The sequence below is a fragment of the Thunnus albacares genome, chromosome 17, assembly GCF_914725855.1.
Source record: "Thunnus albacares chromosome 17, fThuAlb1.1, whole genome shotgun sequence".
Classification (NCBI taxonomy): domain Eukaryota; kingdom Metazoa; phylum Chordata; class Actinopteri; order Scombriformes; family Scombridae; genus Thunnus; species Thunnus albacares.
The window spans coordinates 4,571,007-4,592,341 of record NC_058122.1 but is presented as its reverse complement, the minus strand read 5'-3'; the positions used below and the strand labels follow the sequence as shown (position 1 = coordinate 4,592,341).

General features: G+C 39.6%; 1 protein-coding gene across 3 annotated transcripts in view; it reads right to left on the bottom strand.

The window, feature by feature from the left end:
* The window catches only part of LOC122967304 (protein TANC2-like), a 54,074-nt gene that overhangs the window by 14,030 nt on the left and 18,709 nt on the right, over positions 1-21,335 (bottom strand). Inside the window, exons 1-11 of one of the 3 annotated variants that reach the window (XM_044331868.1) lie at positions 18,730-20,161; positions 12,569-12,708; positions 10,466-10,634; positions 10,055-10,375; positions 6,227-6,352; positions 5,825-6,091; positions 3,274-3,413; positions 2,384-2,615; positions 2,117-2,289; positions 1,655-1,735; positions 1,366-1,566 (exon numbers count right to left, since the gene is read on the bottom strand). In XM_044331868.1, coding sequence (XP_044187803.1) covers positions 1,366-1,566; positions 1,655-1,735; positions 2,117-2,289; positions 2,384-2,615; positions 3,274-3,413; positions 5,825-6,091; positions 6,227-6,352; positions 10,055-10,375; positions 10,466-10,634; positions 12,569-12,708; positions 18,730-19,021 — 2,142 coding nt within the window. In that variant the 5' untranslated portion in view covers positions 19,022-20,161. Of the gene's footprint in view, positions 1-1,365; positions 1,567-1,654; positions 1,736-2,116; positions 2,290-2,383; positions 2,616-3,273; positions 3,414-5,824; positions 6,092-6,226; positions 6,353-8,368; positions 8,483-10,054; positions 10,376-10,465; positions 10,635-12,568; positions 12,709-18,729; positions 20,162-21,335 lie in introns of those variants that run through there. The other 2 variants (XM_044331869.1, XM_044331870.1) reach the window with 2 other exon arrangements.

Here is a 21,335-nt window from a genome sequence, read left to right as displayed (position 1 = left end):
TAATCTTTAAATGACGGTTCAACTGCTTTCAGCACTTACTCATCAAGTATCACTTTAACCGCTTTCAGCCTCTACACATCAATGATGCTTCACCAATTTTTCTTTTCAAGTACTGTACTTGAGTACAGTTTTCTTGTACTTTACTTGAGTATTTCCATTTGATGCTACTTTATACTTCCACTCCACTACATTTCAGAGGGAAAATATTGTACTTGTACACAATGGATAATTGAACAAGATTTTAAAATATGACAGAGATGAAACCAGTGGTTTCCGACATTTTTGGCCTTTGACATCTTACAAAAAGCAGTGTGTAGTCAGGGTCACATTACAGATAATAATAATAATAGTGATTTATCCCTCTAAACTTCTCACATGGTTTTATTTCAATAAAGGTTCAAATGATCCAATATTTATTTAAGGTTTATCTGGTGACACTTTGGAGGGGCGTGAACCCTAGCTCAGGAGGCACTGGACTAAACTAGCTAGCTGTATATAAAGTAGTGTAAACTAGCTCCACCTCCAGCAGCTACAACAGTAATATGCTGCTCTAACACTGATGCTTCACTATTAATAATCTAATGATGTCATATATAATAATATATCAGTCAGAAGGACCAAACCACTACTTTTACTGTAATACTTTAACTACATCAAGCTCATAATATTTATGTACTTTTACTTTGGTAGGATTTTTCATGTGGGACTTCTACTTGTAATGGAGCATTTTTACATTGCAGCTTATATACAAAGTGACATTTCAATTATTTCCATTGCACACACTTAAACTATCTACAGAGCTTCAACTTCAACTGAAATTTCAATAGCTTTTATTGTTTACAATTCAACTGACATTTCAATTGTTTTTATCTGTTACACTTCAACTGCTTTCAGTGCTTACTTACATTAGCTGCATTCTTTGCTTAGACATCAACTGACATTTCAGCTACTTTTATCTCTTACTAATCAGCTGGCAGTTCAACTGCTTTTAGCTCTTAAAATTCAAATTACACCAACCCATTTTAATACTTACACTTCAGCTGATAATTCAAATGCTTTCAGTGTTTCAACTTCAACTGTTTTAAATGTTTGCAACTCCAATTTTCTGCCTGTTTACAATGTTTGACCTGCAACTTTCAGCGCAAGGTTATAACATTTAGCTGTTTCTAGTTTATTAATGTAGAATGAATAATAAAACTAAGTGACTATGACAATTCCAAGGGAGGAAAGTAATTATCTATTATAACAGTAAAAGTGTAGCAGGTGAATAACCAGACTAACTTCATTTTCCTTCATCCTATTTTCATTTGATCTTCACTTCATTCTATTCTTTCTTCACTCCTTCCTTCCCCTCCCCTTCCTCACCTTAAAGCTGGAGCTCTTTAGGACCAGGTATCCTCCTTCTATCAAGTCCAGGGTCAGTTTCAGGTAGAGGTACGAGCCTCTGCTCAGACTCTTCAGGTGGCTGATAAGCTTGGCCAATGCTGTGTTGTCAAGGCGACCATTACTCAGTGACACGTTGCTCTGGATCTCAGCACTGCTGTGGATACGTTGCATCAGGTAACCCTGAGAAAAAAACAGACAGACATATTGAAATGTGGATAGACAGACAGACAGACAGATACTGTAAACAGGCAGCCTGTGTGCATGTTACCTGCAGGTCCTGGTCTATGGCGTTGTTCTCTTCCATCCTGTCTAGAGAGATGTGGTGAAAAGGTAATGAACGAGTGATGTCCTGTTTGAGAGAAAGACAGAAAAACAGACTCTGGATGAATTAGCTTCAGACAGATGACATTTCAAGCAGGCTGAACCCTTCCTACACCTGACTGAGTGAACACATTTTCTGTGTTCTAATTGGTCTTGATTTCAATTCTGAAACTGTAAAAACATGACAAAATGTTTTTTTGCTGATAAGACAGGCAATCACAAATCGTTACATTTTTGAAGGGAGTTTGATGAACATGGATGTGGCTGGGTTAAACATAAATGCATATATATTAGTAAGAATGTAACAGTTTCAGCAGCTTAAATGCACGATTTACCATTCAACAGCTGTCAGGTTTTGTTTTGTGAAGTCTATTTTTGCTTGTGTGTGTGTGTGGGCGTGTGTGTATACCTGCTGACTGGTCCTGACAGTGGTAATGACCTTCAACCAGGAAGGAAATTTCTGGACGTTTCGGGTCAGGAAGGAAGTCAGTGTGTCACCGTAGTCCGGCCGGTGGAACTCTGCCTCATTGAGGCCGTCAATCAGTATAATAAGCCCCGCCCCCTCCACATGCAACTTCCTCTCTGGAGAAAAACAATATAGAACAGCACAGATTAAGTACAGTTCCTGGCCATTATGGAATAGAATCTAGCAGAATACAGTAGAATCTGTATGCACCTCTGTAGAGAGTGTCTAGTGGTTCTAGTATTCCTCTCTGGAGGGCGGAGCCCGGATCCTGGATACAGGAGCGCAGACTAAGTGTGCTCTGTAGCTGTGGTGACCGGTGCAGCAGCTCCCGATAGGCTGACAGCTGAGGGGCGTCACTTAGCATCGCCGCCATGTTGTGGACGAACTCCGGAACCAGACAGGTGTGACAGTTATCAGCCTGACAGAAATGATATGAGACTACCTGCAAAGACAGACAGGAGGAAATATTTGCATCATTTGCGGATTTCAGTAAGACCTCGAGTTTGTTATTGAGGATTTCTTTATCAGACTTTCAAGTTTCAGTAGAAATCAGTAGAAAAGCGTACTGTGTAACATCCATATTAATCACCAGCAGGCTACATCCAGCATCACACTCTAACAATTCCTAGGCTAAACATGCACAAAGACTGCAAAGAGGGTGAAACAGTTAGCTTGGCTCTGTCCAAAGTGGGGTGCATGGGAACTGGTATGTCCACTAGTTGCTTTGGACAGAGCCAAGCTAACTGTTTCCCCCTGCTCCCAGTCTTTGTTCTGAGCTAGGCTAACCAGCTGGTGGTTCCAGCTTCATATTTACCATACAGACATGAGAGTGATATTAATCTTCATCTAACTCTGCAGCCATGGCAGAGATTTGAGTTCTCTATATTACTGACTTATTATTACTGATGCATATACGTGTAAACAACAGCAATTTTATTAAAGTTGCAATTTTAAATACTTTATATACAATCTACTTTATGTACTGGGCCTTTTAATCTAAAAAATCATCATCTTGTATAAACTGATTATATGTTTTGTGTTTAAAATCTGAATCTGTAAAGATCTTAGTGAGTAGTAAGTAAATAAAGCCGGGATGCTACCTGTCCTGCAAGCCTCCTTAGCGCCTCCTCCTGTCTCCTCTTCATCTCTGGAGTCCCTGGACAGCTTCCTCCTCCTCCTCCTCCTTCATCTCCTCCTCCTCTTCCCAGGGAATCGTGGGAGAAAGAAACAGATTCTACATCTGGAGTGAGGGAGCAGGGAAGAATATCAGAACTTTTCAACGTTCTAAATCTCAGTAAAGATGTAAACACACAAACCAAGTCTTTTTGTCTCTGTGACTGCTACTTTATTTACTCTTAACTGCATTTCTACTGCTCTGGTGTATTTTTCCCACAGCATGATTTAATGGGTTTTTCTGGTGGTTGGCTCAGCTATGTGTCTAGTTGCCGGTTGTGAGTGTGGCTGATTTTATTGGGTTCTGCATGATGACTCAGCTGTCTCTTCCTGAATGACTAAGGTTGTCTTCACGGCTGGAATAACTCATTGGGGGTCCTTTGGCAAGCATGTGATATGTGATCCTGCCAACAATCTGCTCTTTTACTCTCAAGCTCTGACCAAATACAGGGTATAATGTATAAAATGAAGCAGGACCCCTAGTTTTTATTAGTGATTTGTGTCTGGGCCTGAAATCTAATTTAAATATCATGTACAAATACATGAGAGAGCACCAGTCCAATCACCAAGAATTAGGGGTGTAATTCAAAGCTACAATCTGTATCTATATTTGCTGATGTCAAACAAATATCTATATTTGGATTCATACCAGAAGAAGGCCGGGCTTATCCTACACATTATTGGTAGTCATGCAGACTGTTTCATTTCCATGTTTAAGTGCTTTTTACCGTCATTTATTCTCCTCACACGAATATGTGTAAGTCTAGCTGCCAAAACACAAACCAAAAAACATAACATTTTGACCACGTATTAATTCATCAAATAAAAATTTTATCCAACCTCCAAAAAAAAGACAAACAGTAAGTCTAAATGGAGTCTGCAAAAAATCCGTGTAACGGTAAATGAGGAATAGAAATAGAAAACGCTTTTGTAATGGAAAAATGCAATCAGAATTGCAAAACAAACTAGAGGTGGTGTGGAAAGAGGCCCAGATAAATGTGAAGTTAGTCTGAAGTGTGGTGCGAAGTGAAAAATGAGAAAGCTACTGACAAAAATCTGAAAAGCCTTCTTGGCCATTTTGCATGCGCTTTTGAGATAGTCCTTAACTTCAGCTCATTTTTCTGTCTACTGTTAAGTCACGCAGGGTGCCAGGCTTCTAAACTGGCTCATTTGGTAAAAATAACACCAGTACAACATCAGTCAGTCTTTATCCTGCCTGTTATTTAGGGATGACGCTCGCTAAATGTCTTAATAATCATTATAAATCTATCAACAACAAAATGACAAATTTATTCTGCTTTGGCAAGTTTTACGGAGTGTATTTTTATATTTAAACTGATTTATGGACATTCATCCAAAACTATTCTAAAGAGTAGGTTCTGCGGATTGTTGCAAGGTGTGCATGATGTCTGTGTGTTTGAGTGGGTTTGTATCTGTGCAGAAACTCTGAATGATGGATTCATATTTGTTTGCACCCCCACCATGAATCCACAAAGAATTTCCACAAGCTGGCATGGCTGTGATTCATGGACTGGATTCAGGCTTGTGGGTGTTTTATGGTGTCATTTTTACTCATTTCTAACTTTGAGAACGCACATAAAACGAGGTGCCAATCAATGTGACTTGTGAATGCGAGTCCATCCAAAACACAACTCTTCCCTGATACACCACGCTTTATTCACTAACTTGCCTTCATCAGGGTGATGTCTGAGGTTGTTTCCAGTTTTCTCATATACTGTACAATCCATTGAACACTCATGTGACTGTGAACAACTGAAATCCAGTTGCATTTCATGGAAATCCAGCCCTGAAATGAATAGGACCTGAGAAGGGGCCTTGTCAAAGAGAGGGGGAAAAAGAGCATAAAGAGGGAGGGATTATGGTTTTCCAAATTAGGCGACTAGGCTTGAAGACAGTTTTTGAGTTTTTCCAGTTTCTACTGGATTATATTTGTTCTCCAAGAACAGGATTTTTTGGGGGGAAATTTCAACTGTAGATTGACATTGAAATTTGTTAGGTATATTCAAAAATATTAAGAGATGCAACAGACTGGATTATACCGTGATTTGAAAAAGTAGGTTTAAGAATGAAGTTGAAAGATCATTGAAGGCTATTTATATGTATCTTGTAATTTTCCACCAGAAGTAAATATTTTGGGTTTTTTTATATAAGTTTATATTTTGAGTATTTTGTAAAAAGTATTTTAAAAGGATTATGGTAATGGTTTTTTTTGTATACTTTGTAAATATGGTAATCTATAAGTCACATGACTGATCATTGGACTGTCTATAAGGAAACTATAAACAATCTCTAAGACCTCCACAATGAAGGCAAGATAATCAGTTGGTGAATGAAGCATGGTGTTGAGAAGAGGTGTTGAACGTGTTCTAATTTTGGATGAGTACTACTAAAACATAGGTGACTTGATTGATAGTACAAGCTATACACATCTTTTTTCTTTTCTGTCTCTCTGCTTACGTTTGGGCATTGTCTGGTGGCCAGCAGCGGTCGGCCACATGCGGTTTCCATGACAACTGAGCGCCACCAGACGGGCAATGATGGCAGTTTTGCCAAAGCCCATGTTGCCAACAATAACCACGCCCCGAATGGTTGATGGGTCATCGCTGCGGAGACAGGCGTCTACTTCTTGGAAAAGCCACTCCCTGCCGGTGAACAGCCAATCAGATGAGAGCCCGGGAACCTCAAAGTGGAGGGGCTTCAGGTTGAGAGATGGAGTGAAACGAACTGCAGGAGGAGAGGGGAGGACAGGAGTATGGTAATACTGCCTATAAATGAGTTGTGTGTATGTCTGTTAGACACACTTTCTCATTCACTTGAATAACTGGTACTGTATGTATGTGTGTGTTTGTACGTGTTTACCTCTGTGATCTTGCTGACTACGACTCCCGGAATTCTGTCTGGGCATTCTGAGGGACGTCCTGGAAGGGATGTGTCTTTGCTGCTCATCCAGATAGGCCAGATCTTCAAGATGGGCAGAACTAGTGGCTAGAGAGAGAGAATGAAAGAGAAAGTCCTGTTCATTTACTGCACAGACAAGGTTATGTGACTGGCATTTGAAGCTCTTCCAATCATCAGTACAAAAGATGAACAGCTGCATTAGAAAACATCTGGTCATTTGATAAAATGTCAAAGGTACAAGACTGTGTACATAAAAAATGTAAGAAGAGAAGTTAACTACAACACACAAGGGGCATGTTAGTACAAAACATCCAATCACAGTGCTTAACTAGCAGAGTGCATTTTTACATTCTGATTTATTTAGAATATTTTGTTGTAACGCACCACACAAAATAAAACCCCTCCCTACCAAAGAAGAGTTGAATATCACTAAATTGTCCCTCTCGGCTCCCTTACAATAAAGATGGCGGCAAAGCTAACAAAAACGGGGATTTATTTATCTTGTATCCTACATGCCTAACTTTAGTGGATCATAACATATTAGGTATGGAATTAATCAACAGGTGCTCCGGTTTAAGATGAGACCAAACTTTTCTCTGGATGTCAGTTTTTGAGCCATGACAAAGGCCAAAATGTGTCCTGCAACAGACTTGTTTTTAGCATAGCCGATTCCTGGAAGTGCCTTTTGCTGCAGTTGTTGATCACGTGTGGCCCCCACCAGCTGGTTTAGAGGAGTGAGGAGTCAGCAGTCAATGGTGGTATAAGACTTTATAAAATAGGTTTTTCAACAATTATGAATCAGTGAAACTACAAGAGTTTCTTGAGTATACAGTCATAAATGTGGCTGATAGGCTGCTAATGGCAAGTGGAAGCTAAAGTTTCTTTTACATTTAACATACATTTAACAGCTTGAATCAGTTTACTTTCAGAATCTTGGTAAAATTTGGATGAATTCAGTCACTGTTGTCCACTATATTATTCTCAATAAGCATTTTGAATTTGCCACAGCTTCTGTGCTTCTGACTGGCTTCTTCTCCCTATGAATGGCAGCAGAAGCTCATGGGTATCGCAGTATTAAGACCCATTGTCCATGCCAAACTGTTTGTTCTCACAAACAAAGTTGAGATAATTAACACTGATGGCCAGAACAAAAACTAGGGAGCAGGATTTTAGAGGCTGATATTGATATTAATGTTTGAGAGTTACTGATAACTGATAATTATATATCTGGTAGGTGTAATTTTTCACTTTGAACAGATCCAGGCTAGCTGTTTCCCTCTGTTTCCAGTTAAGCTAAACTTGGCTAAACATGCCCTGAGTCCAGCTCCATACTTAAAGTCGTAGTTTAACATTTTGGGAAACATGGTTACTGGTTTTCTCGCTGAGAGTCAGATGAGAAGATTGATACCACTCTCATGTCTGTGACCTACATCCAGGAGACGGTTAGCTTAGCTTAGCATAAAGATATGAAGACAGGAACAGGGGGAAACAGCTAGCCTGGATCTGTCCAAAGGTAACGAAGTCTGCCCAGCACATATGAAGCTAACTAATAAATACCATATATCTTTGTTTGATCTGTACAAAAATCTAAATATAAAAACGTCAAGCTGTGGGTACACACTGGACAATCATGGAGTGCAGTGACTTCCTAGATTCTCTGATGGTTGCCTGGCAACCTCATGGTGACAATAAGACTCCTTGAAACCTTTCTCTAAATGGTGCATGAGTGTACAGCTTGTGAATCATGAGCCACTGCATGAACACATAAGACAAGTTAATATCTGAATACAACCACACACAAAACCCAAGGTTTGAAAACAGTGAAAGGTCTGTTCTAGACAGTGGTCTGAGTCCATTACGTGACAAAGCTAAGTCATACACATTAGTGGTTAAAAGTAAATTTTTAAAGAGAAAGAAACGCCGTCCTTTTCTGTCTTTTGTTAGTGAAGTGAAAAACATTTGAAGGATATTATCTGAGGAGCAGAGTGTCTGACTGCCACGACAGACGCCATGAAGCTGATTCGAAAGCTAACAAAGCACTGACAAATGTTAGAAACTTTGAACCGTGTTGACTCCGGACAAAACAGACAAACAAAAACTCACCAAGAGTTCGATCCAATCAATCTAGTTACAATCCTCTAACACCACAGCGAATGTCAGCGCTGGCTGTGCCTCGTATCCTGTGTGTGTCTGTGTATGTCTGTGTGTTATGAGAAACGTCACACATGTCACTTCCTTCCTTTCCCAAAGCACTCATGGTTTACAGTTTTTACGGGACAGAGAAAGAGAACAAAAGAGGAAGGGAAGATGAGATGTGAACATGTTGCTGTTTTTTAGTCAGGTTGTTTTGTATCTACATATAACAAACTACAGACAGCTGGATGGATCATGCAGCTTCAGTATCACCTGGGGTCTGTATCACACATCTGTATCACTGGTGATCCTGGATACACAATACCATCAGACTGTTTATCAACCGGCTCAGTCAAAATTTTAGAGGAGTTAAATGCTAGAATTTTGTCTCGACAAAATGACGTAATGCTGACTGTGTTGCTAGGTTGAAAAGACACAAGTGAAAAAAGACACAAGAAATGAATGCCTGATAAGATCTCTCAAAGAGAAATGGGTTTATTATTTACTTGGAGCTAATTATAGCTGCATAATTTTTTTTTTGGCCACTTGAGGTCAGTGAATCAAGCTGTAAACACAACGTTGACATATTATGATACTGAGGCTTGCAGTATCAGTGACATCTTTAAAATCACTTTTCAAAACTTATCTTTTGCAAAAAGTCTTTTATTAAAGCTGGCACACTGTTTTATTACCATCATGTTGCATCTGTTTTATTATTATTATTGATTTTTATTGTTTTTATCTTATATTATTGTTAGGAATTCAATTTTTACTTGTTTCATCATGTAAAGCGCTTCATACTTGTTATTGTACTTGTGTTTTGTACTTGATAATTATATCATCACCTCATAAAGTTGAAATAACGTGTTAGCAAAACCTATTTACACATCTAGCAGACACATTAGAATTCATTTGGAGTCATGTTTTTGTCCACCTGATGAATATAAGTCCAATATTCACTCTCCTTTTAGCTCTGTTTTGGTTCTCACCGAACACATCTGGCTCTTTAGCAGCTAAATGCTACGCTACGTTCTCCAGATACTGTAGCTATTAACTGAGTGTGTGCTGTTTGGTGCTGAGCAGTCATATAAAGTCTCTTCATCAGAGCTTTTTCACTGAAAACATCTGTCTGCTGTTGCTGGAAACTGAGCAGCCAGACTGAACCAAAACAGTACATTTGCAGACTGTGAAACCAAAACAATGTCATTTGATCCATTGTTAACATAAAAATGTTGATTAATGCAGCTTTAACAGATTTTTTGTTCTAATAAAAAGGCTACATTGGGCATACTTTTCATCATCTCATTGTGACTAAAAAGATTTAATACTCATAAAGTTGCCACATGTTACCTCAAGTTGTAAACTATCTGTTTGTTAAAAGCCCAGTGCCTGTATTGTAACGCTGACATAATTATTATGGAAAGCAATCTATAAAAATGTGTCTATTGTGCTTTATTATTTTTAAACCTGCAATGATGTCATGAAATTTGAGCAAGCACTAAAGCTTCACTATCTCTGGTGAGCTCCCTATAGTTGAGTGGGAAGGAGTGATACATTTCCTTCCTAACAGGAAAGCGTGTGTGGGAGCACACTGCAGGACTGCTACCACTTGACCCACACGCACACACACACACCCACGCTTGTCATCCATCTTACCAGCAACCGAATTGGGGCGGGGCATGAGGTAGAGAGGGATGGAATGGGTGGAGCCAGAAGAGCGGGCGGATTCAGGTCCTCGGTCTGGGTGGAGTTTGTTGAGGCTGTAAGTGGAAGCGGCCATGCTGTCCTCCGCCCTGTACAGGAAACCGTCGTTCACACGTCCTGCCGCTACCATACAGGAAGAGGAGGTGGAGGACACCACTGACCGCCCCCCTTGCCGCCAGAGGTTGAGGCTGCTGCCATGGTAACCGTCGCCGGGGTGCTTGGCGCCGTCGTCCCGCTCAACTGCCGACTCAGCGGAATAGCTGGTCAACGTGGCTGCAGGAGAGAGAGTGGGAGAAAGACAGAAACAGTTAATAATGTAGCAGTGTAAAGGTTTCTTATTGAAGAAACTGTGCAGTATCTGACCTATGATGCCGCTGTCTCTGCTCTCCAGGGTAGAGGTGGGGGAGGTGACGGAGGCGTGGTTGGAGGAGGCGTGCTTGTTGTTGCTGTTGCCCTCCACCCCAGCAGGAGGCTGCAGTGTGGAGCAGGGTGATGTGCTGCTACTGGCCAGACTGGAGGAAGGAGAGATCCTCTGTGGGAAAGAGAGGAGACATAAATATTTATAAAGGCGTGTACATGCAGTCATGTATCTTCAGTTTGTTACATTTTTCTTTTTACTGTTATTATTCATCATATATTATTCAATGTTTGGTTTATATGTGTTCTTGTTTCTCATGGTTTTGTCTTTTATGCTGTCTTGCTTTAGAAACAATGGCTTTTATGCATTTTTTTGTAATTTTGTTTTGAAAGAGAGAGAGAAAGAGAGGGAATATACAGTGTGCAGTTTTGAGAACAAATAAATGTAATTTAATGTCCATGTTATGTGATATAAAATGTTCATAGACTATATTCATACAGTATTAAGAGTATGCTAATACAGTATATCTAAAATAAAGTGGTAATATAAAGTGTAATGTGAAGCAAGACTTATTGCTATTTATACACTTGTACTCTCAATGGTGGAAGGTAACAAAGTACATTTACTCAAGTACTGTACTTAACATCAATTTTAAGGTACTTTTACTTGTACTATATCCATTTTGTGTTACTTTATACTTCTACTCTACTATATTTCAGAGGGAAATATTATAATATAGTACTTTTCTACTCCAATACATTTATTTTACAGCTGTAGTTAGTTACTAGTTACTTTGCAGATTAATGATTTAATTAAAACCTATAAAGTGAAGTAGAGAGTAGAAACATTACAAGTGAGGCAGATAAGATTTTTAAAATTTAAATTAAATAAATAATTAATTCTGCAGGTGAGGTCAAATATAGTAAATGTTTTTAGGTAAAAGCAAGTTGGAAAAGGTGAGTTGTCAGCTAAACATATCCAATATGATTATTGTTATACAGCACATTAAACTAAAAATTAGTATATAAAATAGACATATGTTAATGTAAGTAATAATAGTCCAATAGTAATATATAATATTCTGCTGTATAATTTTTACTATTATTATTTTAAATCTATAATATGTAACTATTCCACATTAAAATGTCTAAAAACAACTAGACCTATGTTATATATTTTGCTGAATTGTGTACTTACATTATCCCAAATGTTTCCAACAATTTTCAAACCCAGAGAAATCAGTAAGTTTAATCAAGGTAACTGTTTCAGTTGGTTGTCAGTCAATGGCGTCATACCTCCTCTACCAAAGAGTATAGTGCACAAGATGCATGCGCCAGCATTGTGTTTGTCCACTACAATTGCATCTACCAAAGAGTATAAACCTACAAGATAACACATCGACGTTGTGACTGTTTGCCACAATGGCATCTACCACAAACCTTATACCTTCAAGATAATACGTCTGCATTGTGGTTGTTCAGCAGAAACTGTTATAAATGGACTTTTATTCAGTTTTACGCCACATTTTTATGATAAACTTTTTAGATCTTGGTCATTTTTAACTATATATTTGAACTGGATGAAGGATTTTAGTCATTGGACGTCTGGATCTTAAGTTATCAGAGAAACAAGTGTTTCCTACAACAGAGCTTGAAAATGCAATTCTGTTCAGGAACCAACTGTCACATGAAACAAGATGTATTAACTGAACTGGGTTAGCCAGCTTAAACAAGTTTTACATCACTGAAAATAGATTTCCAAAGCATACTGAAATAAATGGAAACCTATAGCAGCTGGGAGAGCTGGGACAAAGGTGATTCTCAGTTCAGATTTTCACATTATTTTGTTTCTGAATACAAATTATACTGTATAAAGTAAAAACGACACTTTGTTATTATTATTTGTGCTTTGCCAAATGCTGGATTCAGATTCAGAAATGTCTCTGGTACATAATATGTAGTTAGATAAAAGGTATATACTTTACTTATATACAACAATACAACAACACCACCGACTGAAAATTTACAATACGGTTTAATTCACTTAACTACAGGACACTCAACCTTTTCTGTTTTAAACATTTTTTTTGCAAGTGAGGCAGTGACTACCTGTCCATCATCCTGGGCATGGTAAGGTGACCCCGGCTCCCCACTGACGATCTTTTCCCCCAGCAGGAAGCCCAGCCTGGTCATCAGAGCATCAGCTGCCTCGTCTACAGTGGGGGGCGGTCCTAACTCCTCCTCCTCACCTGGAGAGCCGGAAAGAGGAAGAGAGAAAATGGAGGATGAGAGATGTTCAAAAGCTTGTCAGGTGTGGTGTCTGTTTTCCAGTCTAGTTGTTTTGTAGCGATTATCACAATTACAGTCTGCTGCATATGGAAGTTCCTTAACAAGAAAAGCAAGAGCATACAATAAAGTTGAGTATTCATTAATCTGGGAGTCAAGATTTAAGAGCAAGTGTGACCAGAATTGTGAATTTTGAGCACACAAAATGAACTGTATCAATAAATTTACAACATACAAGACATTAAGTCCATTAAAGGGGCCATATTATACACATTTCTAGGTCTATATTTATAATCTGGGGCTCTACTGGAATATCTCTGCATCATTTACAGTTCAAAAAACTCCTTATTTAACTCATACTGACCCTTTATGCAGCCCCTCTGTTTAGCCTCTGTCTGAAACAGGCAGTTTTAGCTCCTGTCCTTTTAAAGCCCCCTTCCTGATGAGCTCACTCTGTTCTGATTGGCCAGCTCTCGGAAGCCGCCCTTTGGCAGACAACCGCTGGGTCTTGGGAGGCTACGTCAACAAACCATGCAACAAACTATGGTAGTAGGATTTCACTATTTTTTCTCGTTCTTACTCTAATTGTCAACTCATCAAATACATCTGTATGTGTTCAAGCTGGAATCCCATCCGAAATATGAGAGTGGACAACGCAAACAACACATGGGAGAAACATTGGCAACAAAGGCCACGGAATGGACAGCTGTTTATGGGCATGCATGATGAGCTGAAATCTGCTCATCTGCAAACAAAGTGCTCAAAGCAGGTTGAAGCCCTGACTTTTGACTTGCAGGGAGCGTTTCTACATATGTTAGCCTCAGGTTTTGGAACTTTGACCATGTTAAGCATAGATATTCAATATCATAAGAGTATATAAATAATAGACAATGACAAAAAGCATAATATGTCCCCTTTGAACATCGGAAAATCTCAAAGTGCTGAGTTTGTAAATTATTTTTGGGGATCCAGCAGGAAGTCAGCTGGTTCAGTCAGCAAAGGACCAAAAATGCCTGGAGCCTGAGGAACCCTAAAAATCAAAAAATCCACCCCCAAACCCCCCCCAAAAATTGACATAGGTGCCCAGTGAGTGACTTTGGAATGAATAGAGTGCCCAAAGATTTTCCTGTGAATTAATTCCATAAAATACTGCTCGCTGCTGCTTTACAGGTTATGTACACGTCATGCGAAAGTTTTGATACGTCCAAAACTTGGATTTATGACCAAATACATGCAAAATGAATGACATTCCGATCAGCCTCAGCTGCAAACATTAGCATGCTAACACACTAAACTAAGATGGGAACGTGACAATTCACATCACCAAGAGCAAAAACCTTCACATCCATGTAGTCATGTGATCCATAATTCATATAAAAATATTGATTATAGCCGCTTTTAATACGAAATTTGCCAATGTATTGGTTGGGCTTTATTTGTTTTGTACCTTTCTTTGATATATTTTCTTTTTGAGCCTTGCAGTCAAGTAACAGCCTGGTCACATGATTTGAGTTTGCAGTGGTAGAAACGGAAACTGGTAACTGGAACAAAGTCATTCAACATTTATTGTTCTCTCGGTAATGACAACCTCTGTTTCTCCCATGTGAACCCCACCCATCTGCTCTGTTGTCCTGGTGACCTGGAGCCACGCTTCCTTATACTAGGAGATTGGATCTATCCAATCAAGACGGAAATAGCTATTAATCCATGCAATCAGGGGTGGTTATGTAAACAAAACTGAACCGTAAGAGATCTTAAAACACCCATAAAAAAACATGATCTCACTAACTGGTGCAAAGCCCACTGGGATGACCATGTGAGCGTGTGCATAACAGTGATTGATCTCCATATTAATATATTCACTATCATGACCCAAATATGCCAAGCATAGACACACACACACACACACACACGTGCGCGCAGACACATACACGCACGCACACACATGCACACACACAAGAATGTAAGCCACAGCATGAAAGCTCATACTCTGTCTCTCTCTCTGACAGTCTATAATTACAGCTATAAATTGCTGACTGGTGGACTAAATACTAGAAAAGCATTGCATGTGTGTGTGTGTGTGTGTGTGTGTGTGTGTATGCACGCACATACATGCAAGTGTGTGTGGTCAGTCAATGACAGGGTGTGTGTCATTTTTAGAAGAAGAAAAATAAAATGGAAAGATCAGATACAGACAGCACAGACTTTTCCATTTCTGTCTCGTTAACTACTGTAGCTTCTAATTCCTTCCATCCATCCTTCTCTCCTTTCCTTCTTCCTTCACCTTGTTCCTTCAATCCTCTCCTCCTTTTCTTTCTCGCTTTCTTTCTGACCAACCTTTCTTTCTACCTTCTTTTGTAATTTCCTGCCTACCTTCTCTCCTCCCCTTCGCACTCTTTCCTGAAGATAACGTGATGTAAATGCTTGTCTTTTTATAATTTTGTGATTAAAGCCGAGAAATAAAGTACAAAGGTTTCAGATAGCACCGTAAACAATGTGTTAGCAAACCTGCTTATTAACCAGCTGAGCTGTCAATGACAAGGCATTAATAAAACAGTCAGTGTGACATGTTTCAGAGTCTAAACAAAAAATCTCTGGACATTCCTCCTTCAGAAATAGTCTATATGTTTACCAAAGTGCATTTGTACCCACTTCTTGTGAAAAAGAAAGCAGGATTTAAGTTTCACTGTTCATTCTTCGCATAAGTACTTCCTTCATTTTTGTGTATCGAAAAAATTGTGAAGCATTATCTCAATATCTGAACAATTATGAAGTCTCGCTGAACTATAAACACTTTGGCTTTCAGACATTGCTGTTTCCATCTCCTCTGCTCTGTTCTGCTCTCTGTCTCTGTGTCATGGATGTATAAAGAGCTGCAGGTCTGTGTGTGTGCTTGACTGAGAGCAGGGCTGAGCTACACACACGCAGAGCAGAGCAGAGCAGAGCAGAGCAGAGAGGCCACAGAGGACAGGGTGAAGCTCTGCATTCACATAAAATCCTGCGATGTGGCACCTTCCCGCAGGGTTGTGTGGGGGTGTGGGTGTGTTTATTTGTGCTTTAAAACGTAACCGCCATGAAACAATTGGAAAATAAGGTTTTATTTATGTGATTCACAGCTTCGCTCTCACCACTGCTCTCTCTCTCTCTCGCTCTGGTGTCCAGCTGAGACGGAGGAGCCAACTTTGAATACTGTGTGCTTACAAGCACCAGCGATCAATCTCCTCAATATTACTGAACGCAGAAACTCCAGACTCTCCTGGATAATGTAACGATCCCGTAGGTTTATAATATGACCACCATTTTCAATGATTTCAACTTCCTTTCTGAGAAATTAATAACAGTAGTTGCTGAATTCATTCAAAAGTGTCCCAGAAATGAAAAATAAACCGTTTCACTCTGCAGCTTGTAAAATCAGTTTTCTCAACACTGTAATCTTTAACTTCTGCCTGCCGTTAGTGATGCATGTGACCGAACTTTAAGCTCAGTGACTGTTTCTTGCTGAAATTCAGCTTGGGAGCTTTAGTTAACTTCTACCCCAAAATCTTTATGTACACAGTCTTATACCGTCTACTTTTTACTGAAGAACCACATATTTTCTAATGCTGCTGTTCATCTTTTGCACTGATCATTTGAATGGGAGAGTTTTACGCTGATCCAAGCTGTAGAAGTGCTCAAACTGTGCTCAATGTAATGTTGTCTATGGGAAAAATTAATGGGATTTTTACTTGTTACTTGTCAGATATTTATTTAGTATTTCAGACAAGGACAATGCTCCGATACCTGCTACATCTCATTTTGATGTACACAGGGTTATCACTCAGCCTTGAAGAGGTGTGGGGTTTTTTTGTTGTGGCAGTGAGCTGATGGATAAATACATGAAATAATGATTGTTGTTCTCAAGGCTGCCAATTTCAGCAAGGCAAGACAGGCCGTTTTTTCATCCATGGCTCTGGAAATATGGAGTTCGCTTCAATCACCCTCAGCTAACATCAAGCAACCTGACAGTCAGACATGCCTTTGTTGCCATAAAGGCCACATAAGTCAGACTATGAAAAGGGGGGATTCACTTTCTATCTAAAAAGCTTGTTGATATTGATGATAGTCAGCTCCTGATATTATTGGTTTGAATTCATATTTGAGTGTAACTGATATATGAACGCGCATACAGTATATGTGTACTCTATGTACTATACACATCATTTAACAGCCACAGTGACTACCTGAAATTTTCACATAGCAAATACTGCGTGAAGCTGCAGGGGAAGACACAGTAAGTGCCATTAACATCACAGAAGTGACAGCCACTATGTTCTTTTCACTTGTGTTGTTTATCCCGGTGGGCTGCCAGTAAGTATTTTGCTGCTGGTCTAACCCTCTAATGGAGAGCTGAAGATAAATTCAGGGATTAAAATTAATTCTGTTTTTTCCAGCAGTGTTGTGAAGACAAATCATGGATTCATTTATGTGTTGCGGTCTCTAGCGGAGACGCCATTTCTGCGGTAGCAGAAACAAACTGAATGCATTCACAAGTGAAAGCATTGATATATAGGGTGATCACAGTCGGCAAAAATTAGACCATGTAAATGTGGAAGTTCTTCAGTCTCAGAGCACTTAATGGAAAATAAAGTATTCCCACAGGCTGGATGTGATGTGTTGTGTAGTATTCATACTTGCTAGTTCATGACTATAAACAAACTTGAAATCCATGGTTTCTTGAATTTGAATCAAATGACACATACATAATTTAATAAAAACCTGAAACACAAGAAATGTGACTGTGTGAATGAATGAAAAAAATGGAATTTCAGTCAGGAAACATTATGAGGAGTGAACCCAGTCCTGAGATCTGTGGCACACAGAAGGCAGACACCAGTCTTAAACGGTCTCAGATTGGTCTGCTGTTGACATGCCACTCTGAGCGAAAACATTAGGGTTTAAAGGATGACTCCACCTTTCTGGGTTTTTCAAATGGAAACGCCCACTCAGCCATTAGCAAAAAGCAGGGACGTGGGTTAAAGCCAGAGTGATAAAACACCCCCCATACACACACACAGTTCGCTGACAGTGTCTTCCTAACATGCTTGCTGTAAGTCAGGGCGCGAAAAGTTGTCCAGATAAACTACGAGCTATGAGTGTGTGAGATCTATCAGTCCCGAGAACCGTTCATCTGATTGACTTCATACCTGGCGGATGTACTGCTGGGGACTGAAGGAAGTGCAGCGTGAAGTGTGAAGTTGTATGGAACTTATGGGTTTTTCTGATAACAGTTGAATAACAATTTAAAGGTGAAAATATGTCTAGTTGTATATCTGAACAGGACAAAATTTTGTGATGACATCATCAGGGTCATCTCAGCTTCAGCTTGCGTCCTCACATTTTTTTACTATAGATATGCCTGACAAACTTGATGGAGTTTGAAAGGAGCATTTAAAAGGCAAGGAAGGTCTAATGAAAAATGCTATCCATTGTGTTGCATTATGGGAAATGTAGGATCTAGTGTTTTTTGTGTTTGACCCATACTTGAGACTGAAAGTCGGGGAATTTTGGCCTCTGCTGCATTGATTTGGACCATTCTTTTCTTAATCTGTCACTTGTGAGTCCTCTAACTTTTGGAAAATGCTTTAATATAGAATATGTTAGTAGTGTAGTAGATACCCAATTAGCTTAGATAATGGACAGAAAACCTGGAGAACATGTTTCAGCTATTAAGAAAGACTGATGACAGAAGCTCTGTATGGGAAATGACATTGAGCAATGAAAGCTAGTTCAACGGAAGCTAATGAGGAGGTAGGACAGGACTTTTTCTTCAGAAGCTTTTTCTTGTAGTCTCACAAAACAAATTTCACTGAAGTACACAACGCAAAATAGGATTCATTCCCATTTATAAATATGAGAGTACATTAGGCCCTAACACTGACATTAATATTGACCCTGGTGGAAACCTTTCCGCCTGTTGAAACAGAGGGACAGCGCTTCACTCTCACCTTCCTCTTCTCTTCTTCCTCTTCCGCCTCTCTCATCTCCATCAACCGGATGATCCACCCAATCCCGACACAGATCAGAGTTCTCCTCGTGGGTCAGACAGCAGCAGACGTAAAACAGCAACCCCCGCAGGAGGGAGGAAGCGTGACTGACGACCCCCACCGCCATGACATCTCTGCCGCAACTGCAGCCGTTCGCCGATCTCCATGTGCGACGGACGGAGGTCCGCTCATGCCGACACCACTTGGCTCTTGAACGGGCACATGCTTTCAAAATAGCCGCCGTGCAGTCCATAGCTAGCTGGAAGCCAGGTTTTGATTGGTTCAGAGTGTTTCCATGTAGAGGGCGGAGTCAACGAATCAAATGGCTGCTATTGCCACAGAAAACAACTTATTACTGTGATGGATGAGAACAAGCTTCTTTAACTTAAATTTGTGTAGTTTGTTGGATTGATGTTGTGCTGTTGGTCCTCTCCATCAAGATTTCTTGGTGACAGACAAAAACCTTTAGATGCACATGATGACATCACTACTCAGTGCTCTTCTCTTTGGTCCTGAGCTCCTCCTTCTCCAGAGTACACAAAGGAGAGAGGGAGAGAAAGATGAAGAAGGTAGGAGTGAAGAGATAAGAGGAGAGAGAGTCTTTCCAGGAAAAAAAAAACACTTAAAATACTCCAGTTTGAAGTCTTGTGAAGCAGAAAGTCTTAAGTTAACAACCAGGATGGTAAAACTTACGAATACTGTGGTAATATCCACGTATGTTTATACTTGGTTACTTTCAGAGGTGAAACCAGAATCCACACAGACAAGAACAGAACTTTTAAACTTGACTGCAACTCACAGCAGATCTGGATGATGTGGTCCACTGGTTTTTGTCCTTTTACCCAAAAAAATGCAATCCTTTTCATTCACAGGTAGAGCCTCCTCAAAACTAAGCAAAGAGCGAGCACAACAACTGAAGTGTGAGGTGGAAAGAGTGAATGATCTCCTAGATGATATCCTCTTTAGTCAAAAGCACAACAAGTAAAGTTTCCAAGTATTCAAAGATTTTTTTCTTTCAACAGCGGAGCCTCCATATCTGGTCTGAAAGACGACCTCCCTCGTCTGACTGCACCGCAAATCAAAACTCCCCTCCTCCAACGAAAAAAAAACACACACACACACACACACACACACACACTCACACAGGAGAGAGAGGGAAGGACTGCAGGAGGAGCTGAACGGAGAGAGTAATCTGTTACATGTCGAGCAGCGCAGGCAAAGTTTAGAAAGACAGTTCAGACTTTTTTCCTCTAACAGAACAAAAACACAGCCAGAGAGACAGAGAAAGGCTGAAGGAAGACTTGGATGAGGTCGGCAGAGCTAAGAAATCCTGCAATTACAGTGAAACTCCTTTTCCAAGAACAGAAAAGCGTCTGACCACAAATCACAGTGAAGATGGAAGGTCCGCTTTAGTCCAGAAAATGTGAAAAATGTAGAAAGCAAAGTACCAAACAAAGAGTTAGACTGAATTAAACACCAGTTAAATGATGTTTAGATGTTTAGCTGAAGTTTAAATTGAAGTCAGGAGAAGATAATCATCCGCTGAATGTTTCTGTGGATGATTAAATGTCATTCGTCTTTCTGAAAGCCTGAGTTATTTTTGATCAACAGAAAACCCTTTCAAATGACAAGAGGAAAAGAGAGAACGAGAAAGGGCAACAACTGCAACAACAAAGGCAGAGAGCAGTAACTGAAGCAGTGAAGTTGAGAAAAAGGGTTTGGCAAACTATTTAACACAAAGAGGGTTTATATTCCTTCATTATATGCTTTTTTAGGCTGATTATTTCACCCCCAAAAATCTACTGACATAGAGCCAACATGATATCTAAAAATAGAGATAAAGCACACTGTTGCACTGCCTTTAGTTAATCTTCACCGAATGCAAGTGAAAAACACAGTATCTACCAACAAAATGTGTTCCTTCAGCTTTTTTGATCATTGAAACAAGTTTAAGAACAAAAACTTCCTTTTGAATAGTTTCAGTCAATAGCTGATTACATGTAGCTCTGTTTTTGCTAGGTCTAACTACTATTTATATCCATACTGAAATCAATATAATACAATAAATTCCAATTTAATACATTTAAATATGACTTAAAGAAGCTTAACCTCATGAAACCGCATGAATTCCACCAGACTAAAAAGCTGAGATGGCAGCTACTGAGACCTGCTAAGCTAGTTAGCATTAGCAGGAGTTTACTTGATTTAGCTTCTGCATCACAAAGTTATATGGACCAACAAACTGAATTACCAAGAAGTGATTTCATTGAAGTACATATATTCTTCAATTACAGATAACAGCAAATTTAGTAAAAAACAAAAAAACAAAAACATATTAAACAAGTAATTTTAGCTTTAGTTTTAACAAAGGCTAGCCATGGCTATCTCACCAGCTTGCTAGTAACATGGAGGTATTATAGGAGCTGGATATGGTGCTGCCGCTCAGCCTTGCAGCCATTTTTTCACAGTGGCCTCTCACAGTATTGCTGCGAAAAATCCCCTTGCAGCCCAAAAAGCAGTGGACCACCGTGGTTAAAGAGATGTCCATAAAACTGTTGACAGGACAC